The sequence below is a fragment of the Ambystoma mexicanum genome, chromosome 7q (genome assembly GCF_040938575.1).
Source record: "Ambystoma mexicanum isolate Mex_15411 chromosome 7q, UKY_AmexF1_1, whole genome shotgun sequence".
NCBI classification, from domain to species: Eukaryota; Metazoa; Chordata; class Amphibia; order Caudata; family Ambystomatidae; genus Ambystoma; species Ambystoma mexicanum.
The window spans coordinates 902,921,471-902,940,557 of NC_090941.1; the positions used below are offsets into that span (position 1 = coordinate 902,921,471).

Genomic DNA, 19,087 nt, shown 5'->3' on the forward strand with positions numbered 1-19,087 from the left:
ATGCCCTAGCTGTATTCGGGACCAACTTTTCAAATTAACACAAAGAGGCATTGTTGTTTCATTGCTTGGGCATGGCAGGTCAGGAAGTTTTGAAGAAACTCTCAGAACCGACTGACATTCCTGATGCGGGTCTCTATGAAAAGACACTGGCAAAGCTTGACAAACATTTCCAGATTGAGGAAAACATCATACTAGAGAGATATAAATTTGCCACTAGAAGCCAGAAAAGTGGTGAAACCATAGAGGATTTTATAACTGCTTTAAGGGGCCTGGCAGTCAAGTGTAGGTATAGTCATTGCCAACATGAACACCTTAGAGATCAATTGATGATCAAACGATAATATTAGGAAAGAGTTATGGAAAGAGAGGAATCCTTCGTTGGACAGAGCTATTCAGATAGCCAAGACTGTAGAACATACTGATAAGTGTATCAGAATGCTTCAAGCAGATGCATCCAGTGAAAAACTGAAACCTGAGGAAAGTGAGGGGGCTGTGCAAAAAGTGTCAAAGGTAGCTCAAAGAAAAGGAGAAAATGTGACTACGAGGCGGCCAGATTACTCTGGAAAGAAGTTTGAGGCTCGTCATGAGAATAAACCTTCAGCTGGCAGAGGCTGGGGACGCCAGTGGCAACCATTGAAGGATACAAGGAACATGTCAAAGGAGACTTATTAATTCAGGGAATCTGGATTTACCAGGGAGATTAGAGGTCCTGGTGGAAGGAGATGTTACAGATGTGGGAGTTTTTCTCATTTGGCATCTGATAAAGATTGTTTTGCAGTGCATATAATTTGTAATGATTGTGGCAGGAAGGGACATCTTGCTGGGTGTTGTAAAAACTTTAATACTGGCATGAGTCAAGGACATGAAGTATCTGCAGAGTATGAGAATGAATGTGGCAACGAAGTAGCCATAGAGTTGCTGTATACGGTAAATGCTGTTGATGGAAAAGTGAAAAGAAAGAAACCTTATGCAATTGTATTTATTTGTGGTGTACCTGTCTCTGTGCTCATTGACAGTGGGGCAGATTATACTTTAATTAGTGTACACATCTCGAAAGAGAAATTTGATTGTTGTACTCTTTGGGAAAATTCAGTTAGAACAAACGCATATGCAGACGTTCCCATAGAAATTATAGGAAGTTTTGAGGGTGAATTACAGTTCAAGGATAGGAAATCTATTGGAATTATACATGTCGCAAAAAAAGGTGGAGAGTTACTGTCATGGAGCGATCAGGGGGCGTTAAAGATAAGACCTGAGGCAGCTCATCCAGAACAAGTACTTTCAGTGAAGAGCATAAAGAATGAGAATGTTCAGGTGGAGAGAAAATGGGGGTGTTTAAAAAGATTTGTACATAAAATCCATTTAAGGAGAGATGCCATGCCTAAAATTGCGAAACTTCGCACCATTCCTTTGGCACTCAAAGAAGATGTGTAGAAAGAGTTGAAGAAAATGGAGGTGGATGGAGTGATTGAGAAGATAGATGCATCTGAATGGGTCAGTCCAATAGTAGTAGTCAGAAAATCAATGGGTCCTTAAGATTATATATTGCCCGTAGACACTTAAACAACATGGTAGTAGCAGATACATTTCCGCTACCAAGAATAGACAATTTGTTGGTGGGGGTGGCTGGATCCAAAGTGTTCTCTATTCTAGACCACGAATCAGCCTATCATCAAGTTAAATAATATCCAGAATCTAGAGATCTTATGGCTTTTATCACTCCTATTGGTTTATTTAGGTGTATATGTATGCCTTTTGGGCTAGTCTCGACGGCAAGTGTTTTTCAAAGCATCATGAATAGACTTCTGGGAGGTGAGAATGGAGTAATGTGTTATCAGGACGATGTGTTGGTGTGTGGAAACAATGATACTGAACATGATGAGCGTCTCAAAAGAGTTTTCAGTATTTTGAAGGAAGCAGGTTGTTTTAACGAAGCACACAGGTAAGGTTTCAGACAAGCTCTTTTATTTGATCAACCTGAGCCCCAGCGGACTCCACCTTCCTACACCGGCCTCCAACTGACTACCATCAGAACCCGCACATGTAAGTAAACAAGTAGTAGAACAAAAGGTTGTGGAATTCTACAGCAGTAGAATTCCACACTAAAACATAACATAGATTACAACACTTCTCCCCCCTTTACTCAAACACACCACACCACCCAACCAATTCTGAATGCATGCACACAGGAAAGAAAAGAAGAGGCAATTAGATGGGATGAAACGAAAAATAGGAAGGAGGGGAATACATCCAGAATCACACTGAGGAAAAGAGATGAACTGGAAGGGGAAATAGGGAAGATGTTCCAACAGCAAAGGGATGGAAGAAGATAAAAGTGCAACCAACCACCCCCAAGAATGCAATTAATATACAACCGACCCTACCACATACTCCTTATATTTGGCAGGGAGCTTCCTCGCCCTCATGGGATAGATTTTGGCCCTGACAGGAACAGAAGCACTACTGGCAGATGCTAATTCAGCACCACTAATTTGCACCACCTCACCACCCGCATTTTGGGTAGGTATAGGCTCCTGGCTACTGGCATCCTGGGCTGGAATCTGGCCTTTGTTACACGCATTCCGAACAGGCATCAGAAACGCATCCGTTTTGTGGCCACCCTGATGCGCCGTAACACCCACTTCACACGAGACCGAAGGATCAGATGACATGGTGAAACCCCCATCCATAAAACCTTCGCCTGACATGAGTGCTGGACTGTAACTGCCCACACTAGACCCTGTGACCTCACGCCCTGCGGCATCACTCTTGGAACCCTTATCTAGTACCACCACCCTTCTTCGACTCCACCTGGTTCCATCATCCAATTTGACATAGCCACGGGCGGTTTTGACCACAGTGCGAGGTTGCATGAACTTACTGGCACCTTTAGGAACAAACCTTGGGTTTTTAATAACAACACGATCACCAACCTCCACAGAAAGAGGCTTGGCGCACCTTAATTGCCCATGTAAAAAGGTTGAGTGCTTCTGACGCACCCGTCTCAACACCTCCTGCATATCAACTTGTGACCGAGAACCCCCGCCCAGCGCCGGAACTCTCAATTTTGATCCAGGCTTCCTTTCCTGCATCACCTCGAATGGGGATAAACCTGTGAATGCAGAAGGGGTCAACCTGTACACCTTGAGAGCCTCTGAAACCACACTACACCATGGAAGGCCATTAGCAAACGGTAATTGTATGGCACCCTTCACAAAACGGTTCATGTGCTCCACCAGACCATTCGCTCCTGGATTATACAACGCAACTTTATGGTGACGTATTCATAGATTCTCAAAAAATTCCTGCATGAAGACAGACACAAACTGTGCCCCGTTGTCAGTAACAACACCAGCCGGAATGCCTTCCCTATCAAACACCACAGAAAGAAATTCCACCACTTTCTCTGATGTCGCAGAAGACAATGCTGCAGCCTCCACCCACCTAGATGTATAATCCACCAATACTACCATGAACCTGATGTAACGCTCACCTGGTTCCCACAGAGGCGCGGCGTCGAAGGCGCAGAACTCTGAAGATGGACAGGAAGGGCCCCTCTATTCTGGCTTCCCTGGCTCGTTGGATACCCTCCTGTGCGTGAAAAGGGAGTATTACCAACTGTGGAACAATGCTCAAGCCTCCCACTCCCTTCCAACCCTCCACGATACCTCCTCCACGATTCCCCGTGAAGCCTCACCTTAGGGTTTGGAAGGATGAGCTCTCCATCCTGCTTCTGATGCAGGGGCGCGTTGAAACCCAGTTACTTCACTGGATTGAGGATTGATGGGAGTTCAGGTAAGCTTGACTGTTCAGGTAAGGCGCTGTAAAAGTTCTGTTCAAAAGTTCAAGCTTAATAATAATGTTCGTTGTCTAATTGCAGCAAGCGCTAATGCTTATGTCTTTTTCCCCTTAGGGGCCGGGGTTCGGAGTGCCGGAGATATGGCGCCGACCCGAAGTGAAACAGTTCTGGATGAGCGCTCAGGTAATGTCTTTGCATTCGCTCATTCAATGTCTTTGTCTTTTTTCCCCATAGGGGCCGGGGTCCGGAGATGCCAGGAAGCGGCAGGACCCGAAATGCAGTGGGAATAATCGAACAGGTAAGACTTAAAAGGAAACTGAGCTTTCCTTATTCCTTTTCTCCCTCTCACCTTTGTTCTTGTCTTTTTTCCTCTAGGCGCCGGGGCGTAGCTGAATCCGGAAGATCGCTGCTGAAGATGGAAGCGCCTTGCAAAGGTGAGTAAAATGCAGCGCTGCAGCGATCGAAACGAAATGCCTTTAAAATGATGTCTTCCTTTTCAGGGCCGTTGGAGAAATGACTCCGGGATGCAGATTTAGCAGGTAAGGGCTTTTCTTCTCCTATTCTCTTCCTTTCTCCCCTTGCAGGTGTTCCAGGGTGCTGGCAGGCGTGGCTGAAGTCAGGATGCAGGAGCTGACACGGTGAGCGTCCAGCTGCTAGGTGCAGAACAACGCGAAGCATGTGTGGCTGTTCGGGTGGGGTTTAAATAGCCTTGGAAGAAGTTCCTGGTATGTATCCTTCCACCAATCAGGTATGTATCCTTCCCCGACCACACCCGGGTGGTGAAGTAGTCCTACAGGTTAAGTAGTCCCATTCAGGCCTCAAGAGGGCCTGGATGAAGCAGCAAGGTCTGCATCAGGTAAGTGTGCACCCAAGCACTTAAACACATATCCTCTTCTATGAGCCTGGCGCCTAAGGCGCCAGGACTGGGGTCCGCTATGAGCCTGGCGCCTAAGGCGCCAGGACTGAGTCCAAAGGGCCCCGACTTGGGCCCGCTGAGACTTCCCTGGGGAAAATGATGTCTGCCTCTGGGGTTGCTGGGCCCGGCCTGGCTCCTTAGAGGTAGGCATCATGACAGTACCCCCCCTCAAGGCCCCTCCCAAGGTCTTTTCCTCCGGGGGTTTTGGTTTGTGCGGGAATCTTCGATGGAATCTTTGAATTAATCGTGGTGCGTGAACATGGTTACTGGGTTCCCAAGATCTTTCCTGAGGTCCATATCCTTTCCAATCAACAAGATAGAAGAGTTTCGACTTAACTATCTTGGAATCTAAAATGTCTTTCACTTCGAATTCTAATTCTCCATCAATTTGGACAGGGCCTGGGGGCTCAGACAGTCTGGTTCCAGGTTGTACTGGTTTTAGAAGAGATGCGTGAAAAACGGGATGAATCCGCATGTTGGATGGTAAATCGATTTTAAAGGCCACTGGGTTGATAATAGCTTTGATGGGGTAAGGCCCAATGAATCTGGGATTAAAAGTTTGCTGACCCTTGAGGGGTAGATGTTTAGTTGCTAGCCATACCTGATCTCCTACTTGGTAAGGAGGAGTTTTACTTCGGTGCAAATCAGTGTTTTCTTTATACTTTTTCTTGGCTTGCTGTAAGTGGGTTGTAGCTTCTTTGAAGGCTTGGGTTATTGTGGAATGTAGGTGATTTACTGCAGGCATCTCCAGGGTCAGAGGTGGATCTAGGTCAGAGGTCCGAGGATGGTGACCATACAGGGTATAAAAAGGAGTCTGTCCGGTTCCAGAATGCACTTAATTGTTGTATGCATATTCTGCAATCCAAAGGATGTCCTTCCAATTCAACTCGGATTGGTGTAACATGCACCGCAGATATTGCTCGAGAGTCTGATTGGTTCTCTCGGTTTGTCCGTCGGTCTGGGGGTGGTGGCTGGTGGATAACCGCACGTCTATTTGTGCTAGTTGGCAACATTTCTTCCAAAAGTGGGAGATAAATTGACTTCCACGGTCTGAGACTAATATGGAAGGGAAACCATGTAACCGCACTATATTTTCCATAAATTCCTTGGCCAAGGTGGAAGCTGACGGCAATCCTTTTAAAGGGATAAAATGGGCCATTTTGGAGAATAGATCCACTATTACGAGAATCGTGTTGTAACTACCACAAGGAGGCAGGTCAGTTATAAAGTCCATTGACAAGGTGTGCCAAGGTGCTGGTGGAATGTCCAAAGGTTGAAGTAGGCCGGCTGGCCTTTTCTTTTGACTCTTATTTTGGGCACAGATTCCGCAAGACAACACAAATGACTTTATGTCTTTTCTCCAAGAAGGCCACCAGAAGTGGCGTTTGATCTTTTCTTCTGTTTTCGCGATACCGGGGTGTCCTTCCATTAATGATTCATGATGACGGGTAATGACAAGTTCCTGCAATTCTTTACTTGGCAGAAATAACCGCTCTTGGAAGTAGGGTAAATCATCCTTAACGGTGTAGTGAGGACCCTTTTGACTCCATTCCAGTAAGGCAGAAGAGTCAAAAAGCTGTTTTACATGAGCTTGGATGTCCTCAATGGTTTGCAATGAAGTCAAGCCCAGAATTCTTTGTTCCGGTATGATTGGCACAGGTTCTAAACTCAAATTGGGTTCTTCCATGCCTATCCGGGATAAGGCATCTGCCTTACCATTCTTGCAACCAGGGCGATAGGTAATTACAAAATCAAATTCCGCAAAGAATAAAGCCCATCGGAGTTGTCGCGAAGATTGAGCTTTGGCCGTCTTTAAATACTGCAAATTTCTGTGGTCCGTAATTACGGTGATGGTGTGTCTTGCACCGAGAAGATAGTGACGCCAAGCCTTGAAAGCTGATTTAATAGCCAGTAGTTTTTTGTCGGTAATTGCGTAATTGAGTTCAGGTGGAGAGAATTTTCTGGACCAAAAGGCTACAGGGTGTAGTTGGTTAGTTTCTGGGTCTCTTTGCGACAGGACAGCTCCCATGGCCGAACTGGATGCATCGGTTTCCACGATGTAAGGGAGATCTGGGCGCGGGTGCTTCAATACAAGTGCAGAGGTAAATTTGGTTTTCAGGTCCTGAAAGGCTTGTTCAGCCTCAAGAGTCCATTCAAAGCGTTTATTTTTCTTTAGGAGAGCTGTGATGGGTTGAACAGTTCGAGAAAATTCCGGGATGAACCTTCGATAGAAATTGGCAAAGCCAAGCATGCTTTGCACTCCCTTCACAGAGCTAGGAGATAGCCATTTGAGAATGGCGTCCACTTTCCGCGAGTCCATTCGGATTCCTTGAGGTGTCAGGATGAATCCGAGAAACTCCACTTCTGTGGTATGAAAAACGCATTTTTCGAGCTTGGCAAATAATTTGTGCTGGCGCAATTTCTCAAGAACTGCCCTAACATGGTTTCTGTGATCAGATTCTGAGGAGGAATACACCAGGATGTCGTCAATATAAACGATGACACAAACATCGATAAGTTCCCGAAGAACATCATTCATGAAGTACTGAAAGGCGGCAGGTGCGTTGCACAAACCGAAGGGCATTACTTGATATTCGAAGAGCCCAAATTTGGTGCGGAATGCAGTCTTCCACTCGTCGCCCTCTTTTATACGTACCAGGTGGTAAGCTCCTCAGAGATCTAGCTTGGTGTACACACGAGCATCTTTTACTTGGTCGATAAGCTCAGGTATCAGGGGCAAAGGGTAACGATTCTTAATCGTTATCTGATTTAGGGCGCGGTAGTCAATACAGGCCCTAAGGTCTCCTTCCTTTTTAGGTACGAAGAACAAAGCGGAAGAGACTGGTGACTTTGATGGGCGAATAAAACCATTGGCCAGGTATTGATCCAAATACTGGCGCAAATGCAGGTTCTCAGGTTCAGTAAGAGCATAAATCCTACTACAAGGTAGTTGTGCATTGGGTACCAAGTCGATTTGGCAATCGTAAGATCGATGGGGAGGTAAGGTGTTAGCCTGCTCTTTCTGAAAAACGTCTTGGAATTCTTGGTATTCAGATGGTAGCTGTACAGGGGTGGAAGTTACAGAGGCTAAACCCATAGCGGGATTCCTTGGGTAACAGGTTGGTTCACAATCAGGAAATGTTATCTTCTTTGCTCGCCAGTCTATTCTCGGATTATGTGTTTCTAACCAAGGGATTCCAAGAAGTACTTGAAATTGTGGGGCCTTGATCACATCAAACACGATTGCTTCCCGATGTCCGTCCTGACCCACCAGAGTGATTTCAACTGTGGAATGCGTTACAGGCCCTGAGGCTATTTCGGTTCCATCAACTGTAGTAATTACATCTTGGGTTACTTTCGGGCGGAGAGGAAGCTTAATCCTGGAAGCCAATTCACGGTCTATGTAATTTCCAATAGCTCCACTGTCTATGTATGCTTTTATAGCATGCAACTGCTGAGGCTGTTTTGGGTTCACAAGCACCATTGGCATGACAAAATGCGAGGTCAAAGAGTTTGTTTTCAAGCTCGGCAAGCGGACCCCTACGCTTGTCGGGCTAGGTCGTTTCCCGAACCAGGTGTCAATAACTCGTTATCAGTGGCTCCAACCACCTTCTTGGGTGGTTTAACTGGACAACTTTGAAGAAAGTGACCGGAAGTTCCGCAATACAGACAAAGTTGCATTTGTCGCCTTCTCTCTCGTTCCTTCTGCGTTAATGGTCCTTTAACACTGCCAATTTGCATAGGTTCGGAAACGTCAGTACTCTTGGAGTTAACGTGGGTCTTGATAGGTACTCTGGTTTCATACTTGAGCCGATCTGCTTTTCTATTTTGAAGTCTGTGATCAAGTTGAACCACTAAGTCTATGTAGTCTGCGCAGGCCTGGGGTGGATCTACTATCTGAGCTATAACATCTTTAAGCTCTCCGCGCAGGCCTCGATGAAACAATGTGATCCTTTTATTTTCAGGCCATCCGGTTTCCACAACTAGTCTATTAAAGGTGGCGATATAGGACAAAAGATCCTGATTACCTTGTCGTAAGGATAGCAGTTCGTTGTCAAGGGCCTGTCCCTGCGAGTGTCGAGCGAACAATCTTTCCATGCTGGCCTGGAAGCCCTGGAAATCCCGGAGAATGGGATCATCCTGATTTACCAATGGAATAGACCAATCGGCAGCACAGCCACTGAGGTAAGATAGTACAAAGGCTACTTTGGTCTGGTCGTTGGGGAAGGCCCCGGGCCTGCATAAAAAGTGTAAATGGCATTGGTTCATAAAAACGGCATATTACTTGGCATCCCCCGCAAAACGTTCCGGCGGGGCCAAAGGCATGTGTCCAGGTAGATTGATTTGTACCGAGTTATTCAAACCCATTGTTGTAGAAATATCTCCGGAAACAGGTAAAGGAGTGTGCTCTGCCTGGCCCTGCAATAACCTTTTGGCCAGATCATCAGTTCTTTCCTTGGATAGGATTAGTTCCCTTCTGAGAGCATTAGTCTCCTGGCGGGCTGAGTGCACTTCTGCCCGTAATTCCCCTAAAAGATGGGCCAGCTGATCTGTCTCGGAAGTCTCCATAGCGCCCAGGTGGGAAATTGTGGTAAGGCTTCGCGTTCTGTAACGCTCACCTGGTTCCCACGGAGGCGCAGCGTCGAAGGCGCAGAACTCTGAAGATGGACAGGAAGGGCCCCTCTATTCTGGCTTACCTGGCTCGTTGGATACCCTCCTGTGCGTGAAAAGGGAGTATTACCAACTGTGGAACAATGCTCAAGCCTCCCACTCCCTTCCAACCCTCCACGATACCTCCTCCACGATTCCCCGTGAAGCCTCACCTTAGGGTTTGGAAGGATGAGCTCTCCATCCTGCTTCTGATGCAGGGGCGCGTTGAAACCCAGTTACTTCACTGGATTGAGGATTGATGGGAGTTCAGGTTGCTTGACTGTTCAGGTAAGGCGCTGTAAAAGTTCTGTTCAAAAGTTCAAGCTTAATAATAATGTTCGTTGTCTAATTGCAGCAAGCGCTAATGCTTATGTCTTTTTCCCCTTAGGGGCCGGGGTTCGGAGTGCCAGAGATATGGCGCCGACCCGAAGTGAAACAGTTCTGGATGAGCGCTCAGGTAATGTCTTTGCATTCGCTCATTCAATGTCTTTGTCTTTTTTCCCCATAGGGGCCGGGGTCCGGAGATGCCAGGAAGCGGCAGGACCCGAAATGCAGTGGGAATAATCCAACAGGTAAGACTTAAAAGGAAACTGAGCTTTCCTTATTCCTTTTCTCCCTCTCACCTTTGTTCTTGTCTTTTTTCCTCTAGGCGCCGGGGCGTAGCTGAATCCGGAAGATCGCTGCTGAAGATGGAAGCGCCTTGCAAAGGTGAGTAAAATGCAGCGCTGCAGCGATCGAAACGAAATGCCTTTAAAATGATGTCTTCCTTTTCAGGGCCGTTGGAGAAATGACTCCGGGATGCAGATTTAGCAGGTAAGGGCTTTTCTTCTCCTATTCTCTTCCTTTCTCCCCTTGCAGGTGTTCCAGGGTGCTGGCAGGCGTGGCTGAAGTCAGGATGCAGGAGCTGACACGGTGAGCGTCCAGCTGCTAGGTGCAGAACAACGTGAAGCATGTGTGGCTGTTCGGGTGGGGTTTAAATAGCCTTGGAAGAAGTTCCTGGTATGTATCCTTCCACCAATCAGGTATGTATCCTTCCCCGACCACACCCGGGTGGTGAAGTAGTCCTACAGGTTAAGTAGTCCCATTCAGGCCTCAAGAGGGCCTGGATGAAGCAGCAAGGTCTGCATCAGGTAAGTGTGCACCCAAGCACTTAAACACATATCCTCTTCTATGAGCCTGGCGCCTAAGGCGCCAGGACTGGGGTCCGCTATGAGCCTGGCGCCTAAGGCGCCAGGACTGAGTCCAAAGGGCCCCGACTTGGGCCCGCTGAGACTTCCCTGGGGAAAATGATGTCTGCCTCTGGGGTTGCTGGGCCCGGCCTGGCTCCTTAGAGGTAGGCATCATGACACCTGAGGCCACCACCCAAACCTTCCATGGGACCCATTATATCGATTGCCACCTTAGACCACACATTCTCAGGAATAGATAAATTAGGCAAGTTGAAGGGTTTCGCGCACAAAATAATTCTTAAACTGGGTGCTATTCCCAGTGTCCATAAAGTTAGGAGGGTGTCTATAATGGCACGGGATGCCTTGAAGGCAGAGCTTGCTAAGCTCACTGAGGCAGGAATCATTCAGGAGGTGGAGTGTTCGGAATGGTTGGCCCCGGTAGTCCTGGCACGTTAAGCAGATGGCAACTTGAGGATGTGTGTAGACCTGAGAGATCTGAACTCTAAGATCTGGGTTGATAGACATCTGCTGCCGAACATCAATGAGATGCTTTCCTTGGTTAGTGGAGCTTTGTGGTTTTCCACCTTTGACCTCTCATCGGCATACAACCAAATAGACCTGCATGTTGAGTCGCACCCCCTCACTTCCGTTGTCACGCCTTTTGGAGCGTTCCGCTTTTGTAGAATACCTTTCAGGTTGGCATCTGCCTCCACTGTGTTCCAGAGAGTTAGGCAGAAGCTATTCGCTGGTATCCGGGGTATAGAATGTTTTCAAGGTGACATTTTGGTTTGGGGTGAATCTCGTGAAGAGCACGACAGTAGGGACGTGAGAGTGATGGAAGTGCTCAAAAAGAGTGGTCTGACTGTTAAACTGAGCAAGTGCAAGGTAGGAGTGTCTCGTGTGACTTACCTGGGACATACGTTGGATGCCAAGGGCATACATCCTAAGGATGATTTGGTTAATGTTCTATGTGAAGCCCCCTCTCCTAGCATTAAGGAACAGCTGAGGACCTTCATGGGTTTGGCTGAGTATTACAGCCGGTTTATATCATCTTATGCGGACAAGACCGTTGGAATGAGGGCCTTGTTCAGGAAAGGTGCTCATTTTGTATGGTCTGACTAATGTCAGAGAGAGTTTGAGAGTTTGAAAAGGGAAGTTGATTTAGCTCCTTCCTTAGGTTCCTTTGTCCTTCCAGGAAAACTGTGTTGACAGTCGATGCAAGTGAGTATGGTGTGGGAGCTGTACTTGAGGAGAAGGATGGCGGTGTATTCCGCCCTGTGGCCTTTGCATCTAGGGTCTTCAAGGATGCGGAGCAAAGGTATGCGGTAATCAAAAGGGAGGCGTTGGTGGCAGTATGGGCCTCAAAACATTTTAGGACTTTCCTATGGGGTGTTGAATATATCATGCATACTGACCACAAACCTTTAGTTCATGTTTTAACAACTAAGGGGCTATCACAGGCCTCATCTAGGATAATGAGATGGATGGCCGACATAGGTGAATTTAACTTCACAGTTGAGTATGTTCTGGGTGAGAGGAATGCCGTCCCGGATTGTCTATCGCGCTTCCCGTATTCTGGCAGTTTTGAGGACACGCAGGTGGTACCGGATGATGAACATACTTTAATTGCAGGTATTGCACCAGCAGTTGGAGAACAAGTGTGGAGTGAGGAATGCTCTCGAGACCCGGTGTTGGTGGACATCAAGACTTCTCTCAGGAATGGAGTCAGAGTGAGGCCTTATGTAAGCTTTATGGCCATCTGTGGCATGAATTGTCAGAGGGTCCTTGGGGTGTGGCCAAGGGTTTGAGACTGATTCCACCAGAGTCACTTAAAGGGAGGTTAGTGACCCTTGTAAATCCAACAGATTGTCCACAAGATTGTGGAACTCTCCCGTCCCCTGCACACCCTTTATACTGTAGAAACAGTCAATATTTCTATACAATGGTAATATTCAGTTTCTTTCAGAAAAAAGAAGAAATTAATGAGAGAAGCTAATTCATGACACTATTATAATAAAACAGAATGATGGGGACCATCGGTTTTAATTGAATTTTAAATTAATTGTTATAGATATGAATTTCAATTCATTCATCATCCAGTCTTTGTAAACATAATAACATGAATGTGTTCATTTTGAGGTTACATTCAATATTATAATACAAGGGCATACAAGGTACTCATCACACTTTCTATACAATAGGCTTTTCACATGGTATATCCACAGAAAGTAATGATGAATATTTTCTCGACGCGTTTCGGGGTGTCCCCTTCTTCAGGAGTTGATAGCCCTCTTCATTGCCGTTAATCTTTGTTTCGTCTATAATGTATGATACAATGATCAAATTTTAGATTCTCACTGATAACTGTCATTTAACTCTTGGGAGAAATTTTTAATAATAATCACCTGGATGTTCAATGTGGAATATCCTAACTGGATTTATTATCAATAGCAATATCAGCCCAATAATGGTTATTCAACCTGTAGATGTGATAAAAAGACAATAGGGAAAGCTCAATTAAAAACGGGATCTTAATTCATGAAGGAAAATCTAGTCATGTAATATCTAAGAAAAAATATTACCTTTCGGTATTTCTGTAAAAAGCTACTACATCCATGGAATGGGTCGCTGTGGTATGTAGAGAGTCCTCAGGTACGGAGGTAGTGCAGTAATGGGCGATTCCTCCACTCGTGTCTGTAAAAACACGTATATATACTATATTAGATACACGAAAACAATGGGGTGGGATCATTCTGTGGAGAGTATTCTGTGAAGGCCTCTAGGCTCATGATATGCAATTGGGGAGCTGTTTACAAAGGATTCTCTTACCTCCTTCCTGAGAAGATGGCCGGTGCTGTAGCTCGAACCGTTCTACACGGTTTTCGCTAAAGATGGCCACTATTTACATTATGACGTCATCACGTCGAAGCGTGACGACGTCACTATGTTTAGAACGTCAGCGTGTGACGGGAAAACAGACGTCATACGGACATATTTTAGAAAACAATGTGTAATTAACCAATAGTATATAGGTGTATATCTATACTGGTGCAGGGAGTTTGAGTCAAATGAAATAAAGGTGAAAAGAGTCGAAAGATAAATGTGAGGAGTGTCTCATGTAACTTCTGGGAAATCTATTGTTTACCACGGACAAAAGTTAATCGAATATTGGACATCCGTGTGTTTACTATTTCAAGAGAAGCATGCTCACATTCTATGGTCTGTAACTTAATACATCCTATGTCAGTAAAAAATCATCCTAAGTGAACTGAACAAATTCAAAAATGTATTTAACAGCAATTGATATTGTATCCACACTGGGTTTCTGATTGGGTCAGGGGAAACAGTATTTAGTTACAAAAATGAGGCTAAACTGTAATCTTCGTTCATCCCATTGGGAGCTAGACTGTTTAGTCTCTCTATCCAGAAGATTTCCCTCTGGTTCATACGTCTGGCATGATTGCCACCTCTTGGGGCTCTGTTCACAATTTCCAAAATCACAACCTTTAGTTGAGAAATATTATGTTTCTTTATGGAAAAATGTCTTGCTACAGGTGAGTTAACACTGTTGGTACGTATGTTACTTTTGTGTTCATTCCAGCGCTCCTTGGCTTTCCTTTGTGTCTGTCCAACATAGTAAATGCCGCATGGGCAGCTTAAACCATAAATGATTGATTTCGTGTCACAAGTGGCAAAATCCTTTAGTGGGATTTTTTGGCCATTTGATGGGTGTCTTACATAGCTTCCCTTCATTATGTTGTTACAATTGCCACAACTGAGACAGGCAAACGTACCTATTTTCCTCTTGGTGAGGGTTCTTTGATTGTCCACTCTCGGTCTTTCTGCTTTAACTAGGCTATCCCTGAAGTTCCGACCCCTCTTGTAGGCGATTATGGGTGGTTCAGGAAATAGTCTCTTTAGTTGTGGATCCAATTTGATTATACCCCAGTTCTTCTTGATCATCCTTGTTATGTGATGACTCTGTGCTGAATATCTTAAAGCGTAGAGAAATGGGATCTCCTTAGATCTATTTCTTGATATACGGAGGTCTTTCCTCTCCAATGTGAGTGTTTTTTCTTCTGCTTTCTTGATGATAGACTCTGGATAGCCTCTTTCCTTGTATCTTTGTGTCATCAATAGGTTTTCATTCCTCAGGGTGTCAGTTGTTGAGATAATTCTCTTTAGTCTAAGGAATTGACTGTAGGGCAAATTATTCTTTAAATGCGTCGGATGATGGCTCCTGAAGTGTAACGTGTTGTTAACATCGGTGGGTTTGTGATAAATATTGGTGATTATCCCATCTTCCCCAATCTCTAGTTCAACGTCCAAAAAATGTAGTTTAGGGGTTCCAATTTCCATCGTGAATTTGATTCTGTCGTGGCCTGAATTGATGTATTTTAGGAATTCCTCTAGTTCGTGATGTTGTCCTCTCCAAATGACGAAAACATCGTCAATGTATCTTTTCCAGGTGATGATTTTTTTGCTAAATTTTGTTGGTATCAAAATCCATTTCATCTCCAAATGGTACATGAATAGATTAGCATAGGCTGGGGCCATTGCTGACCCCATTGAAGTTCCTGATGCTTGTAAATAGTACTGCGTCCTGTATCTGAAATAGTTGTTAATGAGTATAATTTTGCTTAATTTCATTAGGAAGAAAGAAAATCTTCTATGGACTGCCAAAAATACATAAGAACTTGACAAAACCCCCCCTCAGACCGATTGTTGCGGGAACTGATAGTATCTTCAACCCACTAGCAGTTTATGTGGACAAGGCATTACAACCCATAGTCCAAACAACCACAACATATCTTAAAGATACCACAGATTTTCTCAATCACCTAGACACCTTAACAGATATTAACAGAAATGATCTACTGGTTTCGTTTGATGTACAGAGTCTATATACATGCATCCCACATCAAGACGGTTTGGAAGCACTCGAATGGTGTCTACTAAGAAATGAATGTGAAGCAAACAAAACCTTCCTAATGAAATTAAGCAAAATTATACTCATTAACAACTATTTCAGATACAGGACGCAGTACTATTTACAAGCATCAGGAACTTCAATGGGGTCAGCAATGGCCCCAGCCTATGCTAATCTATTCATGTACCATTTGGAGATGAAATGGATTTTGATACCAACAAAATTTAGCAAAAAAATCATCACCTGGAAAAGATACATTGACGATGTTTTCGTCATTTGGAGAGGACAACATCACGAACTAGAGGAATTCCTAAAATACATCAATTCAGGCCACGACAGAATCAAATTCACGATGGAAATTGGAACCCCTAAACTACATTTTTTGGACGTTGAACTAGAGATTGGGGAAGATGGGATAATCACCAATATTTATCACAAACCCACCGATGTTAACAACACGTTACACTTCAGGAGCCATCATCCGACGCATTTAAAGAATAATTTGCCCTACAGTCAATTCCTTAGACTAAAGAGAATTATCTCAACAACTGACACCCTGAGGAATGAAAACCTATTGATGACACAAAGATACAAGGAAAGAGGCTATCCAGAGTCTATCATCAAGAAAGCAGAAGAAAAAACACTCACATTGGAGAGGAAAGACCTCCGTATATCAAGAAATAGATCTAAGGAGATCCCATTTCTCTACGCTTTAAGATATTCAGCACAGAGTCATCACATAACAAGGATGATCAAGAAGAACTGGGGTATAATCAAATTGGATCCACAACTAAAGAGACTATTTCCTGAACCACCCATAATCGCCTACAAGAGGGGTCGGAACTTCAGGGATAGCCTAGTTAAAGCAGAAAGACCGAGAGTGGACAATCAAAGAACCCTCACCAAGAGGAAAATAGGTACGTTTGCCTGTCTCAGTTGTGGCAATTGTAACAACATAATGAAGGGAAGCTATGTAAGACACCCATCAAATGGCCAAAAAATCCCACTAAAGGATTTTGCCACTTGTGACACGAAATCAATCATTTATGGTTTAAGCTGCCCATGCGGCATTTACTATGTTGGACAGACACAAAGGAAAGCCAAGGAGCGCTGGAATGAACACAAAAGTAACATACGTACCAACAGTGTTAACTCACCTGTAGCAAGACATTTTTCCATAAAGAAACATAATATTTCTCAACTAAAGGTTGTGATTTTGGAAATTGTGAACAGAGCCCCAAGAGGTGGCAATCATGCCAGACGTATGAACCAGAGGGAAATCTTCTGGATAGAGAGACTAAACAGTCTAGCTCCCAATGGGATGAACGAAGATTACAGTTTAGCCTCATTTTTGTAACTAAATACTGTTTCCCCTGACCCAATCAGAAACCCAGTGTGGATACAATATCAATTGCTGTTAAATACATTTTTGAATTTGTTCAGTTCACTTAGGATGATTTTTTACTGACATAGGATGTATTAAGTTACAGACCATAGAATGTGAGCATGCTTCTCTTGAAATAGTAAACACACGGATGTCCAATATTCGATTAACTTTTGTCCGTGGTAAACAATAGATTTCCCAGAAGTTACATGAGACACTCCTCACATTTATCTTTCGACTCTTTTCACCTTTATTTCATTTGACTCAAACTCCCTGCACCAGTATAGATATACACCTATATACTATTGGTTAATTACACATTGTTTTCTAAAATATGTCCGTATGACGTCTGTTTTCCCGTCACACGCTGACGTTCTAAACATAGTGACGTCGTCACGCTTCGACGTGATGACGTCATAATGTAAATAGTGGCCATCTTTAGCGAAAACCGTGTAGAACGGTTCGAGCTACAGCACCGGCCATCTTCTCAGGAAGGAGGTAAGAGAATCCTTTGTAAACAGCTCCCCAATTGCATATCATGAGCCTAGAGGCCTTCACAGAATACTCTCCACAGAATGATCCCACCCCATTGTTTTCGTGTATCTAATATAGTATATATACGTGTTTTTACAGACACGAGTGGAGGAATCGCCCATTACTGCACTACCTCCGTACCTGAGGACTCTCTACATACCACAGCGACCCATTCCATGGATGTAGTAGCTTTTTACAGAAATACCGAAAGGTAATATTTTTTCTTAGATATTACATGACTAGATTTTCCTTCATGAATTAAGATCCCGTTTTTAATTGAGCTTTCCCTATTGTCTTTTTATCACATCTACAGGTTGAATAACCATTATTGGGCTGATATTGCTATTGATAATAAATCCAGTTAGGATATTCCACATTGAACATCCAGGTGATTATTATTAAAAATTTCTCCCAAGAGTTAAATGACAGTTATCAGTGAGAATCTAAAATTTGATCATTGTATCATACATTATAGACGAAACAAAGATTAACGGCAATGAAGAGGGCTATCAACTCCTGAAGAAGGGGACACCCCGAAACGCGTCGAGAAAATATTCATCATTACTTTCTGTGGATATACCATGTGAAAAGCCTATTGTATAGAAAGTGTGATGAGTACCTTGTATGCCCTTGTATTATAATATTGAATGTAACCTCAAAATGAACACATTCATGTTATTATGTTTACAAAGACTGGATGATGAATGAATTGAAATTCATATCTATAACAATTAATTTAAAATTCAATTAAAACCGATGGTCCCCATCATTCTGTTTTATTATAATAGTGTCATGAATTAGCTTCTCTCATTAATTTCTTCTTTTTTCTGAAAGAAACTGAATATTACCATTGTATAGAAATATTGACTGTTTCTACAGTATAAAGGGTGTGCAGGGGACGGGAGAGTTCCACAATCTTGTGGACAATCTGTTGGATTTACATAGGTTAAAACAACCCAGTGTCAAGGTTGTTATTCTCCCCGGCACCCCGTAAATTTTCAACAAATCCTGTAAAAAAACCTTAAACCTAGGTGTGCGCTAGGCAACACAAATATTAGGTTAGTGACCCTTGCGCATGAGGGGCATCTGGGAAGATCTATGACCAAAAGAAGGCTAAGAGATGTGTACTGGTGGCCCAGGATGGATGAAGATGTGGAAGCTGTTGTCAAGGATTGTGCGGCTTGTTCCACTAGTGATAAAAGCAATGGAGGTAAATACCGTGGGAAATTTAACTTCGAGCTCCTCTGCAGTCAAAGGCACAGCCAAACCAGACAAAACAGCACCACTGCCGTCATTGTCACTCACAATCAATACGGGAACTGCTTTTCCAGGGCGTATCTCAATATCTAAAGCAGCCTGCTCGTCCCATCCAGCAACCGGATCCCCCTTGGGAGCCACATAGAGTTTACCTCGGGTCCTGCGTCCCTAAAATTCTATAGTAACCCACTCAAAACCCAAAACCTTGATAGGGACACGACCATAGGCACATGGCTTAATGTCGGATGGAGATAAATCAGTGACTTTCTTTTGGAATTTTGACATATATAGTTCTGGAGAAATCATTGTATAGTGGGATCCTGTGTCCACCATCAACTCTAGTGGCAACCCATTTATTGTCAGGGTGGCCCAGGCACTTTTCCTGCCCAGACCGACACTCAACAGTAACCCTTCCTTGGCATCCACACTATCAACTTGGGAACAGCCA

General features: G+C 44.2%; 2 protein-coding genes across 3 annotated transcripts; one reads left to right on the forward strand and one right to left on the reverse strand.

The window, feature by feature from the left end:
- Positions 1-12,667: 12,667 nt before the first annotated feature.
- LOC138528303 (uncharacterized) lies at positions 12,668-15,184 on the reverse strand. The gene is made up of 2 exons (XM_069639777.1): positions 13,117-15,184; positions 12,668-13,014 (listed from the first exon to the last, which is right to left on the reverse strand). Exon 1 carries the CDS (start codon positions 15,182-15,184, stop codon positions 13,889-13,891), a length of 1,296 nt encoding a protein of 431 aa, XP_069495878.1. The 3' UTR covers positions 12,668-13,014; positions 13,117-13,888.
- A 26-nt stretch (positions 15,185-15,210) lies between these two features.
- Positions 15,211-18,042, forward strand: LOC138528304 (uncharacterized). 2 transcript variants are annotated; one of them, XM_069639778.1, is made up of 2 exons: positions 15,211-17,770; positions 17,858-18,042. In XM_069639778.1, exon 1 carries the CDS (start codon positions 15,526-15,528, stop codon positions 16,819-16,821), a length of 1,296 nt encoding a protein of 431 aa, XP_069495879.1. In that variant the 5' UTR covers positions 15,211-15,525; the 3' UTR covers positions 16,822-17,770; positions 17,858-18,042. The 2 variants fall into 2 exon arrangements, with proteins under 2 accessions (XP_069495879.1, XP_069495880.1); XM_069639779.1 differs by having other exon boundaries at positions 15,211-17,593; positions 17,696-18,042.
- The last annotated feature ends 1,045 nt before the right edge of the window (positions 18,043-19,087 follow it).